At 43.6% G+C, this 16,613-nt stretch overlaps 1 protein-coding gene across 4 annotated transcripts in view; it reads left to right on the top strand.

Moving 5' to 3' along the window:
* The window catches only part of pmm2 (phosphomannomutase 2), a 40,591-nt gene that overhangs the window by 4,810 nt on the left and 19,168 nt on the right, over nucleotides 1–16,613 (top strand). For 3 of the 4 annotated variants that reach the window (XR_015079969.1, XM_086000860.1, XM_086000861.1), the window contains exons 3-6: nucleotides 6,942–7,018; nucleotides 7,887–7,978; nucleotides 8,312–8,374; nucleotides 10,704–10,803. Coding sequence is in view for 3 of the 4 variants with exons in the window: in XM_086000860.1 (XP_085856986.1) it covers nucleotides 6,942–7,018; nucleotides 7,887–7,978; nucleotides 8,312–8,374; nucleotides 10,704–10,803 (332 nt within the window). In the remaining variant the exon portion in view is untranslated. The remainder of the gene's footprint in view (nucleotides 1–6,941; nucleotides 7,019–7,886; nucleotides 7,979–8,311; nucleotides 8,375–10,703; nucleotides 10,804–16,613) is intronic. The other variant, XM_086000863.1, reaches the window with a different exon arrangement.

The raw sequence follows: 16,613 nt of genomic DNA, 5'->3' as shown, positions 1-16,613 counted from the left end.
TCGAGCTTGGGGTTCCCGGTAGCACAACGGAGGCAGAAGCTGCCGTCTCCGCAAGGTAAGTGGCTCTTCCAGCACTCCTTGTGGGCCAGGAGCTGCTCCCCCCAAGACACTTGAGGAAGCCTTCAGCTGGCTAGAGCTTCCTTCCCCACTCCAACGCCCCATCGCCCCCACCCCAGGAAGCCTTCGGCTGGCTGAAGCTCAAACCCCATGGTTGCTGCTCTTGTTCCCCCAATTGTTGACTGGAGCTTCCGCCCCGCCTTCCCCAATTGAGGACTGGAGCTTCCTTTCTCTCCCCCCACCCCCCCTGCGATTACCAATCCCTTGGCATCCAATTGGAGATCGGAACTTCATCCCACCCACCCCTGGTTCCGGACTGGAGCTTCCACCCCGCATCCACCACGATTGCTGCTCTTTCTCTCCCGATCACCAACTGGCGCTTCCTATCCCATTCTCCCGATTTGATTTTATTCAATTATGGGATGTGGGCATTGCTGCCAAGGCCAGCATTTATTGCCCATCCCTAATTGCCCTTGAGAAGGTGGTGGTGACCCATCTTCTTAAACCTCTGCAGTCTGTGTAGTGAAGGTACTCCCACAGTGCTGTTCGGTAGGGAGTTCCCGGATTTTGACCCAGCGACGATGAAGGATCGTCGATATATTTCCAAGTCAGGATGGTGTGTGACTTGGAGGTGATGGTGTTCCTATGCGCCTGCTGCTCTTGTCCCGGTGGTAGAGATCGTGGGTTTGGGAGGTGCTGTTGAAGAAGCCTTGGTGAGTTGCTGCAGTGCATCTTGTAGATGGTGTACACACTGCAGCACGGTGCGTTGGTGGTGGAGGAAGTGAATGTTTAAGGTGGTGCATGGGGTGCCAATCAAGCAGGCTGCTTTGTCCTGGATGGTGTCGAGCTTCTTGTGTTGTTAGAACTGCACTCATCCAGGCCAGTGACTTATGCCTTGTAGATGGTGGAGAGGCTTTGGGGAGTCAGGAGGTGAGTCACTCGTCGCCGAATACCCAGCCTCTGACCACATGTGGCTGGTCCAGTTAAGTTTCTGGTCAGTGGTGACCCCCAGGATGTTGATGGTGGGGGATTCGGTGATGGTAATGTCATTGAATGTCAAGGGGAGGTGGTTAGACTTTCTCTTGTTGGAGATGGTCATTGCTTGGCACTTATGTGACGCGAATGTTACTTGCCAAGTTTTTATCCAAGATGGCTCCTGGGCTGGCAGCTCCTTACTGAGCTGCCCTTCTCTTAAGCTGTATCCTTGGTCATCCATTGCCCTTTCTTCCATTGCTTAAGATACCCTTGCCCTGATAGTGAAAGCATTTCAGCCGAAACTACAAGTTTAAAGCTACCCCTGCTGAGTCCACTGCCCATCCAACGGCGTGTTTTTGTTCTCGCTGAGCTCTTTCAACTGCCGGAACTCTGCTGAAACTTGACTTCCATCACCTGGATTCCTCCGCCAACGGGACTACACTGCTCTACTGACTACACTGTTTGACTCAGCTGCTGTGACTCTGCTTTTCAGTCGCTTCAAGTCTTATGCTGCTGGATTCCTTTCTCAAATTGGTTTCCAATCTGCTGGACTTCTCTGGACATCTAGACTACGTTTCTGCTTTGAACTACACTGGATTATACCACTACGTTTCTGCACTGGACTACACTAAGACTTACCTGCTGTGTCACTATCTCTGCTGCTAAAAGATGTTTTTGGTTTAAAACTAACTTTTAAACTGCGCTGTGTCTCTTGAACTGGTTCTACTGATTTTTCCAGCTTGGTTGGCTTCTAGCTAGTAGCTGCTGTTTCACGTGCTGTCTGGTGACTCGTTCTACTGGTTTATCAGCTTTGCTGGTTGCTAGCTTGTGGTTTTACTTTTTCTCCACCGCTTTGATCTACGGTGACCTCCAACTTGTGTTAATTTCGCCATCATTCTGCATCGCTACCGACTCATTCCTAGGGCAACAACCGCCATGCTCGAACTCTCTACCCTTCAGATAGCTTCTGGACTTCACTCGCCTGCTTTGGACAGCGGTTCGTCGATGCTCCGTGTCGGCTCCATCCTACTTGCGTCGGCTTTGTTCCTCCATGGGACCTCTGACTTTGACCCTGGTCTCCCTACTATTGTCTCCGACCTATTCCCTGCTACCAGGAAACCTGTATACCATTAATTACCACATAACCAGGCCTATGTAACCTGAGCTTTTCCCTGTGTCCATTCACATGCGAACTTCGGCTGCTGCTCTGGACACAAGCCATTCATTTCTTTTTCCACTTTTTTCTCCCCCTTTTCCTTTTCCCTCTGCCTCCTGTCATCATTCCTCCTTTCATCTCTCCTCTCTCGGTTACTCTGCCCTCCCAAATCCCCACCCCAATCCTTCATTACTCTTCGATCTTCCTACTCTCCTGCCGCCGTCCCAGGCTTGACTCCCTCTTAGATAAGCCCACAGCTTCCCTCTGTGCCTCTCTTGGCATCCTATGAAGGGCCCATCGAGGCACTCGTCGCTGCCTCCTTACGAGCAGCAACCCCAACTGTCCCATCCGACTCTCGCCGACCTTCCCGCCCAGCGCACCCACTGGGGGCAAATCTTGCCAATCTACTCCCCATCCAACTCACCCCTTCCAGCACTGACCCTATGGACGCTGGCAGTGGGTCAGTCATCACTGACCCTCTCCGCACCTCCCTCCAGAATGTCTGTTAACTTGTGAACAAGGCTCTTGCCATCCATGAGCTTATTGTGGATGACTGCATTGACATCATGGCCCTGAGGGAAACTTGGCTGAGGGGTGATGACACCTTACCCTTAAATGAAGCCACCCCACCTGGCTATACCTTCAACCACTTGCCCCGCTCAGACTGCTGTGGTGGCGGTGTGGCTCTCATCACCAAATCACCCCTTGGCCTGTCCCTCTATTCCTCCGGCACTTTCTCCTCCTTTGAGCATCTCACCTTATTCCACCCTTCTCACCTCTCATTTAAAGTTCTCGTTCTCTACCACCCACCCAAGCACCATAAAAATTTTAATACCGAGATATCTTCACTCTTTTCCGACCTCAGCCTCTGCATCGAGCAACTTCTCATCCTCTGTGATTTCAACCGCCATCTCAAATCCTCATGCTCTTTCTCCTCTGAGTTCACTATCCTCCCTTAATCTCTCCCTCTATGTAAACTCCCCAACCCATATTCATGGCCACCCCCTCAACCCTGCCATCTCGCGTGGCCTCGCTACTCCCGTGGTGTCAATCGCAGATAAGGCCATCTCTGACATTTTTCCTCATTTTGCTCTCCACCCACATCCCCCTTCCCCCGCACTCCCCAACCCTATTTCCTTCTGTGTCCGCCCCAGGAAAAAACTCACTCCCAACTCTCTTACAACTGCACTTATGAAATCCCAACTGTCCAGCCTTTGGCCCTCTATTCACCACAACATTTCTGCAGCTACCAATCTACTCAACCACACCCTCACCACCACCTTTGATGCCCTAGTCCCTAATAAAACAATTACTCTCTCTTACCCTGGCCGTTCCCCCGGTACAGCTCTCATCTTTGCTCCCTTAAGTCCAAGGGTCGCAGACATGAACGGATATGGCAGACAACTGGTTTAGCCATTCGCCACCAGATCTGGCTGAACCACAGAAAGCATTATCGGGTCCTGCTCTTGTCTGCCAAAATTGCTCACTATTCCAGAATCATTCTGGAATGCAAAGATAAACCCCGGTTTCTATTCTCCACTGCTAACCGTCTCCTTCAACCTCACCTCCGACAACAAGTGTGAGGAGCTCATGGACTTCTTTGTCTCTAAGATTAAGACCATCCATTCAGTTACCTCTGCCACTTCCCTTCCTTCACCTTGCCCACCGGGCCAAACTTCCTCTAAGGTTCCCTCCTGCCCGAGCCCTGAACTCACATCTTTCTCCAGTTTCTCTCTGATCTCCCCTCATGACCTTTCCATGCTCATCTTGTCCATGAGACCCACTTCCTGCTCCCTCGACCCTATTCCCACCAAACTGCTGACCACCCAACTTCATTTTCTGGCTCCCATGTTAGCTGATAATTGTTTACGGTTCCTCAGGTACTGTCCTCCTCTCCCTCAAATCTGCCGTCATCACCCCTCTCAAAAAACCAACCCTTGACCCCTCCGTCCTGGCAAACTACCGCCCCATCTCCAATCTCCCTTTCCTCTCCAAAATCCTTGAATGTGTTGTCACCTCCCAAATATGTGCCCATCTTTCCCGCAACCCCATGTTTGAATCCCTCCAATCACATTTCCGCCCCTGAAACAGCTCTCATCAAAGTCACAAATGGCATCCTTTATGACTGTGACAAAGGTAAACTATCCCTCCTTGTCCTTCTTGACTTGTCTGCAGCCTTTGTCACGGTTGACCACTCCATCCATCTCCAACGCCTCTCCACCATCATCCAGCTGGGTGGGACTGCACTCGCCTGGTTCCATTCTTATCTATCTAATCGTAGCCAGAGAATCACCTGCAATGGCTTCTCTTCCCACTCCCACATCATTACCTCTAGTGTCCCCCAAGGATCTATCTTTGGCCCCCTCCTATTTCTCATCTACATGCTGCCCCTTGGCAACATCATCCGAAAACACTGCATTACTTTCCACATGTACGCTGATGACACCCAGCTCTACCTCTACCACTTCTCTCGATTCCTCCACGGTCTCTAAGTTGACAGACTGTTTGTCCGACATCCAGTTCTGGATGAGCAGAAATTTCCTCCAATTAAATATTGGAAAGACCAAAGTTATTGTTTTCGGTCCCCGCCACAAACTCCGTTCCCTCGCCACTGACTCCATCCCTCGCCCTAACATCTGTCTGAGGCTGAACCACACTGTTCGCAACCTTGGTATCATTTGACCCTGAAATGAGCTTCTGACCACATATCTCCGGCATAACTAAGACCACCTATTTCCACCCTTGCCTCAGCTCATCTGCTGCTGAAACCCTCAAAGATGCCTTTGTTACCTCTAGACTTGACTATCCCAACGCACTCCTGGCTGGCCTCCCACATTCTACCCTACATAAACTTGAGGTCATCCAAAACTCGGCTGCCTGTGCTCTAACTTGCACCAAGTCCCATTCACCCATCACCCCTATGCTCGCTGACCTGCATTGGCTCCGTGTTAAGCAACACCTCGATTTCAAAATTTTCATCCTTGTTTTCAAATCCCTCCATAGTCTCGCCCCTCCCTATCTCTGTAATCTCCTCCAGCCCCACAACCCCCCGAGATAGCTGCGCTCCTCTAATTCTGCCCTCTTGAGCATCCCTGATTATAATCGCTCAACCATTGGTGGCCGTGCCTTCTGTTGCCTTGGCCTTCAACTCTGGAATTCCCTGCCTAAACCTCTCTGCCTCTCTACCCTCCTTTAAGATGCTCCTTAAAACTTACCTCTTTGACCAAGCTTTTGGTCACCTGCCCTAATTTCTCCTTATGTGGCTCGGTGTCAAATTTTTGTCTTACAATACTCCTGTGAAGTGCCTTGGGATGTTTTACTACATTAAAGGCGCGATATAAATACAAGTTGTTGTTATTGCTGCCATTTATCAGCCCAAGCCTGAATGTTGTCCAGGTCTTGCTGCATGAGGGCACAGACTGATTCATATCTGAGGAGTTGCGAATGGAACTGAACACTGCAATCATCAGCGAACATCCCCACTTCTGACCTTATGATGAAGGGACGGCCATTGATTCGTAACAAACCAGTTCTACCTCAATCCATATCAGAAGTGACAAGGGCAATAGTGGCCTTATCATGTCTGATACTACCATAGGAAATGGGCCAGCTGGTTGCAGGTGAGTAGGAATTGCAGTAGAAATTCAGAGATGGCAATAGAAATTGTCAAATTGAAAACTGATATTCTGATTGTAACCTTTAAATGATAGTACTAATAGCACAAGTGATAATACTTGTTCAGCCAAGAAAGGTCGGTAAGAATTAAAGTGCAACATAAATAGGAAAACAGAAAAGCCTTTTTGTCACATTAAGCCTGCTTATTCAGAGAGCCATTGATATAAACTGAGCTTAATATATGGATCTGCCAATGAGAACTGAGAGGAGCTGCTCAGTTTAGGCAATTTATTTTGATTAAAACTATAAGGAGATAATGTTTGCCCCAATGTCATCAAACGAAAAAACATAACAGAAGTGCCCCCTTTTTTTGTTTTAGAGGGGCACAACTAATAGAAAACTTAAACAAAAACAAAGGAAACCTATAACTTAAAATATATTATTTTTACTGTCCACCTCGCCCCTGCGGTGCCACTGGTGGCTGAAGGCCTCGAGCGGACACTGCGGCTCCTACTGCAAGGCTACCCGGACAAAACCGCGGAAGAGCGGCAGGCTGCCAGAGTGACCACCCCCACAGGCCGAGTCCAACCTATCTTGGCCGGGCCCCACCCAGTTTATGCTGCTGGCTCTCAATAAAACATCTCCACAGTGTATTCTTTTATATTTCCATATATGTACATGTAATGAATGGGATTTTCTATATAGAATTGCTCGGTTGTTGCTGTCAGCAGGGTTAGTGGTGTGATTGGCCCTCGTGTCCCTGGGCTAGGGTGGAGGGAATATCAGTCAGTTCCTGTGTGGCTTTGGCTAATCGCTTGATCTGCCATACATTTTTGTAAACTACCAGCTACATGGCTGAGTTATATTACATGTAGAATGATTTAATTTGCTGTTGTATGTTATAAAATATTTAGTAATACAACATAGACTATTTAGTGGCTGTTTTAATTTCTTGTATTTGTTTTGAGTCACTGGTGTGTAGATGGTACATTGTTCAACAATGGAACAGCAACTAAAGCAAACCACGTTAATTAAGTTAATGAATGGACTGTACACAGTTTTATTATATTATGGCATCAGGGAAATGAATATCTTGCTTGTACTGGATTTTAAAATGTCTGTTCTATTTTCCTTTCAGTTATTTCAAAAGTTGATTATGTGTTTGCTGAAAATGGCTTAGTTGCATATAAAGCTGGCAAGTTTTTGGCTAAACAGGTAAGTTTTTAAATAGTGAAATTCATCTGAATGAGTTAAAGGAGAAATAGGCCCTTTTTATTATGAATGTACTCTCGTCCACCTGGAAATATGTATTTTTTGAACAGTTGATCTAGCTTACCCCAACCCACCTCCCTCAAAGTGAGGAGTGAAACAGGGGCTTGTTTTATCTGCCACACTGCCACAACACTGGAACATGTGAACAAGAAGCACTTGGCTGAAAATGTGCAGCAGCAATTTGTGCACCCTGCATGCCTGATCTGGCAGGAGTGCGACTTTGCTCATCATTTACCTTAAAAAATGTTTTTTCAGTAGTAGAACTGCAGCACTTGTTCTACAACCTACACACCAATTAATCATACAACCTCTTTAATACCAGTGTTATTTTGGCTGCTGATAAAGGAAGAATTGTGCCATCCTCTTATTTTTCATATCAGGTTCCACATAAACATATGAAAAGGACAGCAACAAAAAAAATCACTGTGTCCAGCATAAATTAATACCTTTTAAATATACCATTTATACAATGGGAGATTTTAACAAAAGAATACCGAAATAATGTAAAATCTGTTTTCTAATTTGCATATTCATCCCTTTTATTTTACCAAAATGGGAATCATATAGTAGGGGAAATTCATACACAAGTGTGACTTAGATGGTACTTTGATAGTTTTGAAGATAGAACATGGTAATGTTAGATATATTTACTACATTGTTGTACTGTGTTGAAGACTGTGCACTATTGTCAGTGATCTAATTACATGGGCTTAAAGGTATTGTCAGTTGCCATATGGAAGTATTGTTTTTTCTACATATTATGAAATATACTTGACAAGCAGTTTTGTTTTACATGTGTGATGATTTTTAGAGCATCCAGAGCCATGTTGGTGAGGAAATATTGCAGAACCTGATCAACTACTCTCTAAATTATATAGCCAAGATTAAGCTGCCGAAAAAAAGGTAAAAATTGCTTCTGAAATTAAACCACTTCAGCATAGTTTGCAATCCTCTTGTTTTTATCAACATTTTTATAACCAATCAGCACTTTAAGACTTAGCTGTTAATTTATTGGGAACTTTCTTTAATGAAAATGTATAATGTTTCCAATGAATTAAAACAGAGAAGTAAAAATATGAATACAGTATGATAAATTGGGGTAGAAATTGGACCTCTAAGTATATCTAAGTTACCGGCTTATAATGTCCTGGCTTATCCTGTCCCCTTTTTTAAAGAGGGAAGTTGCATTTGACACTGTCCAGTCTTCTCGAACATTTTTTTTCTTTTCCTCTGCAGTTTGGAAGATTATAGCCAGACCATCTGCTCTTTCTCAGTATGGTATCCTCGGTATCCTCTAACGTAATTTTGAGTAATTTCATTACTAACCTGCAATATCCATCTCCACAGTTAAAACTGAGGGATAGTACTTATTTATTATTTCTGACAATCCCTCACTCTCAGTTACTAGCTTGTCACCTTAATCTCTCAGTTGCCCTACCTCTTCCTTGTCTATCTTCAGATGTGCCTAGCAATATCCTTTTTATTGCCTTTTTGGGTTAATTTACATTCATGCTTCAGCCTTTGTAATTTCCCTCTTTGGAGCCTTTCTACATTTATATTTGCCCTGGCTTTTTTAATTAAATGCCCCGTAAGTGCTAAATGCTTTTTTAAAGTTCGAAATTCAATCTAATCTCTATGCACCTGTAGAATCTCAACCTTCGACACATCCCTTTTTTCCTTAATGGAATATACTTGATTTGTTCCCTTTCCATCTCCTATTTAAATATTTCCCTTGCTGATCTACAGTTCTATTTGCAAATGTTTCCTTCCATTTAAATTGGGAATAGTCCTTTTTTAACTTACTTTAATTTACAGTGTTCCAGTTAATTACTCGTGTCCTAGACATTTCTTTTTCCTTTCTGAGCCAAAAGTATATTGTGGCTACTGCTTTCCAAATATTCTCCTAATTTAGGTTACCTGTTTACTCTGCTTTATTATCTAGAACCAGATCAAGTAGTGCTTCCTTCCTTGTTGGAGTAGAAACATATTGACCGAGAAGGCAGGCATAAATACCCTGCAAAAAAGCCTTCCCTTTTTTTCGCACATTTTCCTATCTCACTGTATTATGGAATTAAAATCCCCATGAATTTTTGTTAATACATGCTTCTCTAATTTGTCTACAAATGGTATCCTTGATTTCTTCACTGTTTGGCAATTGTAATCTACTCCCACTAGTGTGATCTATCCCTTGCTAATTCTCAACTCAATCCAAATGAATACTGTTGGGACGATAGCAAAATACTGCAGATGTTGGAAATCCGAAATAACAACAGAAAATGCTGGAAAAACTCAGCAGGTCAGGCAACATACTGTTGGGATCACCTCTCTATTTAATTCCTTATGCTCTAGCTATTGTCTCTAATAATTCCTCCATATCCCTCCTTAAAATGTTATAACCTGGAATATTTAATCCTGATCTAGCTGCAATCATGGTTCAGTTACTGCTGTTATTGTCATGATTTTTTATTTTAATCAATGACTCTAGTTCCCTAATTTTATACTTGGAGAGTTTTAGTTTGGATTTCCTTGTTGGCAATTTTTCCTCATCTGTCTTCCTGCACCCTGATTTTGTTTTTACTATCTTGGCCTGTTTTACCTCTTAACTTCCTTATTGTGTATACTTCTGGTTACTTTCTGTTCCAAGCAGCCTACTCTATTATCTTGCTTTACCCCTTCCAGTGCATTATTAGTTTAAACTTTCCCCCACAACTCTAATTAACCTCTCTATAGGCCACTCCTTTAGTACAGTTCACTCCTGCCCTAGTGTCCCAATAGCGCAAGGAGCGCACTTCAACCCAAGCACCCCACCCACCTGCCCCTTCAACCACCGTCTGCCCCACCTGTGACAGAGACTGTAGGTCCTGCATTGGACTCATCAGTCACCTGAGAACTCATTTTTAGTGTGGAAGCAAGTCATCCTCGATTCCGAGGGACTGCCTAAGAAGAAGGAGTGTCCCAAGAATCTGAATCCTCCCCTCCTATACCATGCCGCAAGATGCACAGTTAGCCTCTTACACTGGTTATTCCTGTCCTGTCTAGCATATGGTAGTGGTTGTTATCCTGCGATTACTACCTTTTGCGATCCTGTTTCTTAATCTACCTCCTAACTCCTGAAACTCTCTTTTGGGAACCTGAATCTTATTGTTGTCTACAGCATTTCTATTACATAAGATCTCCTGAATTGAAACATTGGTTAACAGTTTCCCACATTACAACAGTGACTATACTCCAAAAGTACTTCATTGGCTGTAAAGCGTTTTGAGACATCCGGTGGTCATGAAAGACGCTATATAAATGCAAGTCTTTCTTTCTTAACAGTATTCTACTCATGTCTGCAGGCTGTTGACTTGTGCTTGACTTCCTTGATTTTAGGCTATTTTTGTAATACACAATGCAAAACCAATCTTTAGGAATACAGTTCCTGAATAGATCATGTTTTTAAAAGTATGACATCTAATTTATTCAATATATTAATCAATAAATGTTTTCAAAATGTTAACGCACCCCATAGTAGATGGACTGATAATCCATATCGCAGTTATTTTACTGTGCTGTGCAATTCAAAATTTACAATAGTCGAAACGTTAGTGGCGATTAGTGACTGTATAATGCAATATTTCTTTCACAGAGGCACCTTTATTGAATTCCGTAATGGAATGCTGAACATCAGTCCTATCGGTAGAAATTGCAGCCAAGAAGAACGTATTGAATTCTTTGAACTTGACAAAGTGAGTTAATTAGAAAAAATGTTTAACTCTTGGATGATCTGGTGAAGATATAGGAAATAGATATTGAAGACAGCCAATCAATCTTCAGCAAATGAAAATAATTTGAATGAAAATAATTGCAGATTGAGGCTGTGGTTATTTTGACCAAAAGAGGTGCTAAATGGGTGCTGTGCTAATAAGACACGCCTGTTTGAAAATCCGGATTTAGCACATAATTTTGGTCCTAATTGCTGATTACCATAATTTGAATTTGCCTGGCGGTGCTAAACAGACAACAGCAGGTTTACCACTCAAGTGCTGATTAGACACAATTTTCATAGAGCCGTACATGTGGGCTCCTCGCGCCAACTTCCACTGAAGGTGTGGAGTTCTTTGGCTGACACACAGCGGCATGTTGCAGGATGGCTCAGGAACCAAGGAAGAGGGCGCACAGGTTCTCTGATGCAGCACTGGAGGTCCTGGTGGAAGGGATCCAGAGCAGGAGGGATGTCCTGTACTGGCAGAGGGGGGAAGGACGACATCTCACCCTCCTGTCCCTCTCTCCTGTAGCAGCTGGTGCTGCTCTGTCTGGTCTCATGTCCTCATCCCATTCCTTGTCCAGAACTAAGGGGGACCCCTAGCAAGATGCCCATGACTCCCTTTCTCCTGGTGACTCTTATAAGATGTCCAATTAAGTCGAGTAGCACAGTACTTGTTCTTTTTAGGTGAAGTCCTCGTGGAATTTCCAGAATTAATGTTGCTCGAGTGTTAGTGAAGTTTTGACAATGTGTCCCAGAAAGTCTCCCAATGTGTTTGAGGTCCTCTTCACAGCTCCAGCAGCAATGACCATGAAATGGTAAGTATCCCTTTAAGTAGCACTTGAAATCAACATCGACGCCATGTTTATTCCCAAACAGCTGGTCACTGTTGAGAGGGCATTAGTTGAAGTGCTAGTCACCAAATGCCGTGCAATTAATGAACGCCAGCAGGAATTTTTTTTATTCGTTACTGGGATGTGGGCGTCGTTGTCAAGGCTAGCTTTATTGCCCATCCCTAATTGCCCTCGAGAAGGTGGTGAGCTGCCGCCTTGAACTGCTGCAGTCCTGTGTGGTGAAGGTACTCCCATAGTGCTGTTAGGGAGGGAGTTCCAGGATTTTGACCCAGCGACAATGAAGGAACGGCGATATATTTCCAAATATGGAAATATGTGACTTGGAGGGGAACTTGGAGGTGATTTTAAGTGGCAGTCAGCTGTTTAACAAGCCCCCGGGCGGCCATTCCTAGCACTGGCTTCAACTCCTTTACCAAGATGGTGTTTTGCGCTAAACGCAGGCTAACCTGGCTTTTTAGCTTAAGACATCATCTTGGCCACCTCTTTAGCGCCTAAAGTATTCGGTGAAAATCGCCCCCCATACCAGTGTCATATAATTGAGACAGTGTGGTCTCCCTTATAGTTCCCATTTTGTTGTAGCCCTAAAGCCCCGCCTCTCTCGTTTTTTCATCACCTCCATCCATGCCCTCTTAAAGCTCATCTATCTATGAGCCTGACCTCCTACTCTCTCGACCCCATTCCCACTAAAGCCCTGATCACCAAACTTTCTTTCCTGCCACCATGCTAGCCGACATTGTAAATAGTTTATTTTTTTCCTGCATTGCCCTTCTTTCAAAACCATTGGTAAGCCTCCTCCTCCTCTATCCTTACTATAGCCCGATCTCCAACCTCCCTTTCCTCTCCAAGGTCCTTGATCATGTTGCTGCTTTCCGTATCTGTGCCCATCTCACCCACAACTCCCTGTTTGGATCCCTTCAATCGGGTTTCTACCCATTCCACAGCACCAAAATGGCCCTAACTAAAGGCATAAATGAGACGCTGTGACTATGATCATGGTACATTATCCCTCCTTGATTTCCCTGGACCCTTTGACATGCTTGATCACGCCATCCTCCTTTCAACGCCTTCCTCTGTTGTTCAGCTCATAAGACTGTCCTCTGTTGCTTCCACTCTCACTCATCCAGGCATAGCCAGAACATTTGTAGCAATGGCTTTCCTCCCACCACCACCGTAGTGTCCCCTAAGGAATTAATTCTTGGCCCCCTCTTCTCGACTACGTGCCTCCCCATGCCGATATTATCTGCAAACATTGGGTCAGTTTCCACGTGAACTCCCAACACCTAACTCTACCTTTTTTCAGTTTGTTCTTGGGATGTGGGTGACACTAGCAAGGTTGTGTTTATTGCTCATCCCTAGTTGGCCTGTGAAAGTGGTGATAGACTTCTCCTTCAACTGTTGTGGTCCACAACTTCTCTTGACCCTTTCACTGCTTCTGTACTATCAAACTGCTGTCTGGTATCATGTCTTGGATGAAATATAATCTCCAGTTATACATTGAGAAGACAGATGCCATTGTCTTCAGTAACTGGTAGAAACACAATACCTTTACTACCGACTCCATCCCCCTCCCTGGCCATTATCTCAGGCTGAACCTTGATTGTTCCAACATGAACTAAGACTGCCTACCTTTCACCTCTATATCATTGCCCACCTCTGTTCCTACCTCAACTCATCTGCCTCTGAAACCCTCATTCATGCCAATGTCACCTCCAGACTTGATTACTCCAAAAATCTTCGGCCTCCTATCCTCTATAAACTTCAGCTCCTCAAAAACTCTGCTACCTGTATCCTATCCCGCACCAAGCCCCATTCGCCATCACCCCAGTCCTCACTAAAATTGTATAAAATTCTCCATAATCGCATGTGATCTGTTCAAGACTGATCTAACCATTGGGTTTAGATTATGATCACAAACCAGTCTTGGGGGTTTTTATATCACCTGAATTAGATTATACATCTGTATCTCACTCCCAGGTATCTATTATACTCTTAAGTTTTAATAAAAGATTGCAAAATAGGTTTTTGAAATTGTGTAGTAACTGATAGATAGATTACATAGGGGTAAAAATTGGGTAGCGCCCTGAAAAAGTTAGCGCCCCCGTGGCTGATTTTCCGAGGTAGCGCCCCGAGAGGGAGGAGGGGCGCTACTGGGACGCTGCGAGCCAAAATGGAAACATTTTCTCTGTCTACCCTATCAAACCCCATTACAATTTTACAGACCTCTATCGAGTCATCCCTCAGCCTTCTCTTTAGAGAAAAGAGCCCCAGGCTTTTCAGTCTTTCTTGATAGTGGGATCACCCAACTTCCAGCCCCAGTTCATGCAGAGTTAGTTGATCTTAATTGGGCTGGTAATGCAGTAGACACCATTATCATCAGCACATGTGACATGTTTAATTACCATGATGGCAGGAGTTAAAAAGATAACTTTTTACAGGTTACTTTCTACAATTGTTGTGCACTGAAAGCTACTGGTCTTCACTTCAGAATCGCTGGTACACTGGCTCTCTGAGTCAATGACTTTTGTATGTTTCTTTCCCTCATCTCTTTTCAAACATTTCTGTTTCTTGCATTCCTTTCATATTACCTTCCATTTCCTTTATTTGGCTTTTATTGAATTTTTTTTTTGATTGAAATTTATTTTGCTCCTTTTAATTTGCCAAACTGGAAGGTGCATTTGAAATCTGAAGAGCCAACTCATTAGCTACAAAATGATTTATTCAAAATATGTGAATAGGCAGAACAGTGGCATTGTTGAAATGTAATGCAGACAAGTGCCATTTACTGCACATTAGAAGAAAATGCGTGACATAAGTATTCCATGATCGGTCAAGGCAGTACAGATTCACACTGGTAAAAGATAAATTTAAATCAGATGCTAGGAATGTCACACAAAGAGTAATAAACACATGGCATGGACTTCTGACTAGTGTAGTGGAGGGGAAAACTGTGTTGGACACTGTGAAGGGAGAACTGGAGAGTCTGGATGGATGAGCTAAGGTGGGGCGAATAGCTCTAAGAACATCGGAACGGGAGTAGGCCATTCAGAGCCTACTATTTATCTACATTTATCTTGTGATTTTGTGACTAGCCTAAAATCCTCCTAATTATAAAGTGAATTTAATTATATTATAGTATCCGATCATTGTCACAGGGTGGTGCTGTTGCACTGTGTACTGAAACAGTTTGCACTGTCTAAACAACGGATTTTGATACAATACTTTCGGCAGTTTCTGTATACTGTATTACTAAGTTTCTCAAAGCGTTAGCTGAAGCTGGGTACTACAGCACTATAACATTTCAGCATTAAAGGTCATTGTATAGTTCCTTCAGTGTAACAGTAATATTGGTGGGCAAGCATTGCAGCAAGCAGTGGCAATTGGTTTCTAGAGAGGATTTTCTCCTGGTCTAAACCTAAAATTGGCGAGCCTCAGATCAGCTGAATTTTTAACTCTTGTGTTGTAATATTATGTACTTTTAAGAACCATTTCTCTCAATGGTTTTGCAGCAGCTCCTGTAATTGGACCTTATGCTCTATGATCTGGACACTGTACCTCTTCTGTAATCTGCTCTCCTGGAGTTGCTGACCTGTAGGGTTAACAATTGCCCTATTTGCAATAACCCATATACTGAATTACATAGGAACAGGAGTAGGCCATTTAGCCCCTTGAGCCTATTCCGCCATTCACATAGATTGTGGCTTAAATGTACCTCTGCTCTATTTTCTCGTCTTTGATCCCTGTTCCTTGATGCCCTTACCTAACAAAAAATTATCAATCTTAGTCTTGAAAATTTCAATTGGCCCAGCATCTACAGCCTTTTGAGTTCCAGAGTTCCACTACCATTTGTGTGAGAGTGTTTCCTGATTTCACTCATAAATGGCCTAGCTCTAATTTTAAAATTATGCCATCTTTTTCTGGATTCCTCCACCAGAAAAAATCGTTTTTCTGTATCTACCCTATCGAATCCTTTTATCATTGTAAACACCTCAATTAGATCACCCTTCAACCTCTGAACTCAAGGGAATACAAACCAAGTTAAGCCCTTGTATCACTTTGGTGAATCTACACTGTACCTATTGCAAGGCCAATATATCTTTCCTGAGGTTTAATGTGTCCAAAACTGAATGCCATACTCCAGATGGGGTTTGACCAAGGCTTTGAACTCCTGAAGCATCACTTCCTCACACTTGAATTCCAAGCCCCTTGAGATAAAAGCCAACGTTGCATTGGCCTTTTCGATTACTTTTTGTACCTGTGCACTAGCTTTTACTGATTTGTGTACATGGACACCTAAATCCCTTTGCTCCTCCACAGTTCCTAGTCTCTCACCATTAAGAACATTTTCCAATTAGTCTTTCTCAAATCCAGAGTGGATGACCTTGCACTTCCCAACATTGAAGTGCATCTGCCACAGTTTTGCCCACTCACTTATGTCTATGTCCCTTTGCAACTTCCTCCTCCCATCCACACAACTTGCTGTAAACATAGGCTGATGCTGTACAGCACACTCTCTTCAAATAGGTCAGTATTACAGACTAGAGTTTGTATAGGCTAAAGCAAATAAAACATTTACATGTGTGAAAATATGAAGAATGAAAAATTCAGCAAATAACAGTGTAATACTATACAAAACTATAATGAGCAACTCCATAAAGGGTCCGTAATGTTCTTTTTGAGAAATATCTTTGAAAAGACGTGCTCTATCACATCTTTGGAAAACATCTTCAAGTGCTTAATATACAATGAATTATTTTGAGATGGAGTCACTCTTATTATGTAGGGAAATACAGCAACCATTTTGGACAGTTAATATGTTTTTATTGGTGTTGGACAAATATATAACATTTAATACAATGGAAAAATACAATTTCCTACTACATATTGTTAGACTTAGTGTCCTATAGAAGCTGATATACATTTTCGTCTTCAAAACTACCTC

Source organism: Somniosus microcephalus, chromosome 11 (assembly GCF_052327205.1).
Source record: "Somniosus microcephalus isolate GS21.2 chromosome 11, FLI_Smic_1.0, whole genome shotgun sequence".
Taxonomy (NCBI): Eukaryota; Metazoa; Chordata; class Chondrichthyes; order Squaliformes; family Somniosidae; genus Somniosus; species Somniosus microcephalus.
The sequence above is the reverse complement of the archived record's forward strand: the minus strand, read 5'-3'. Positions and strand labels throughout refer to the sequence as shown.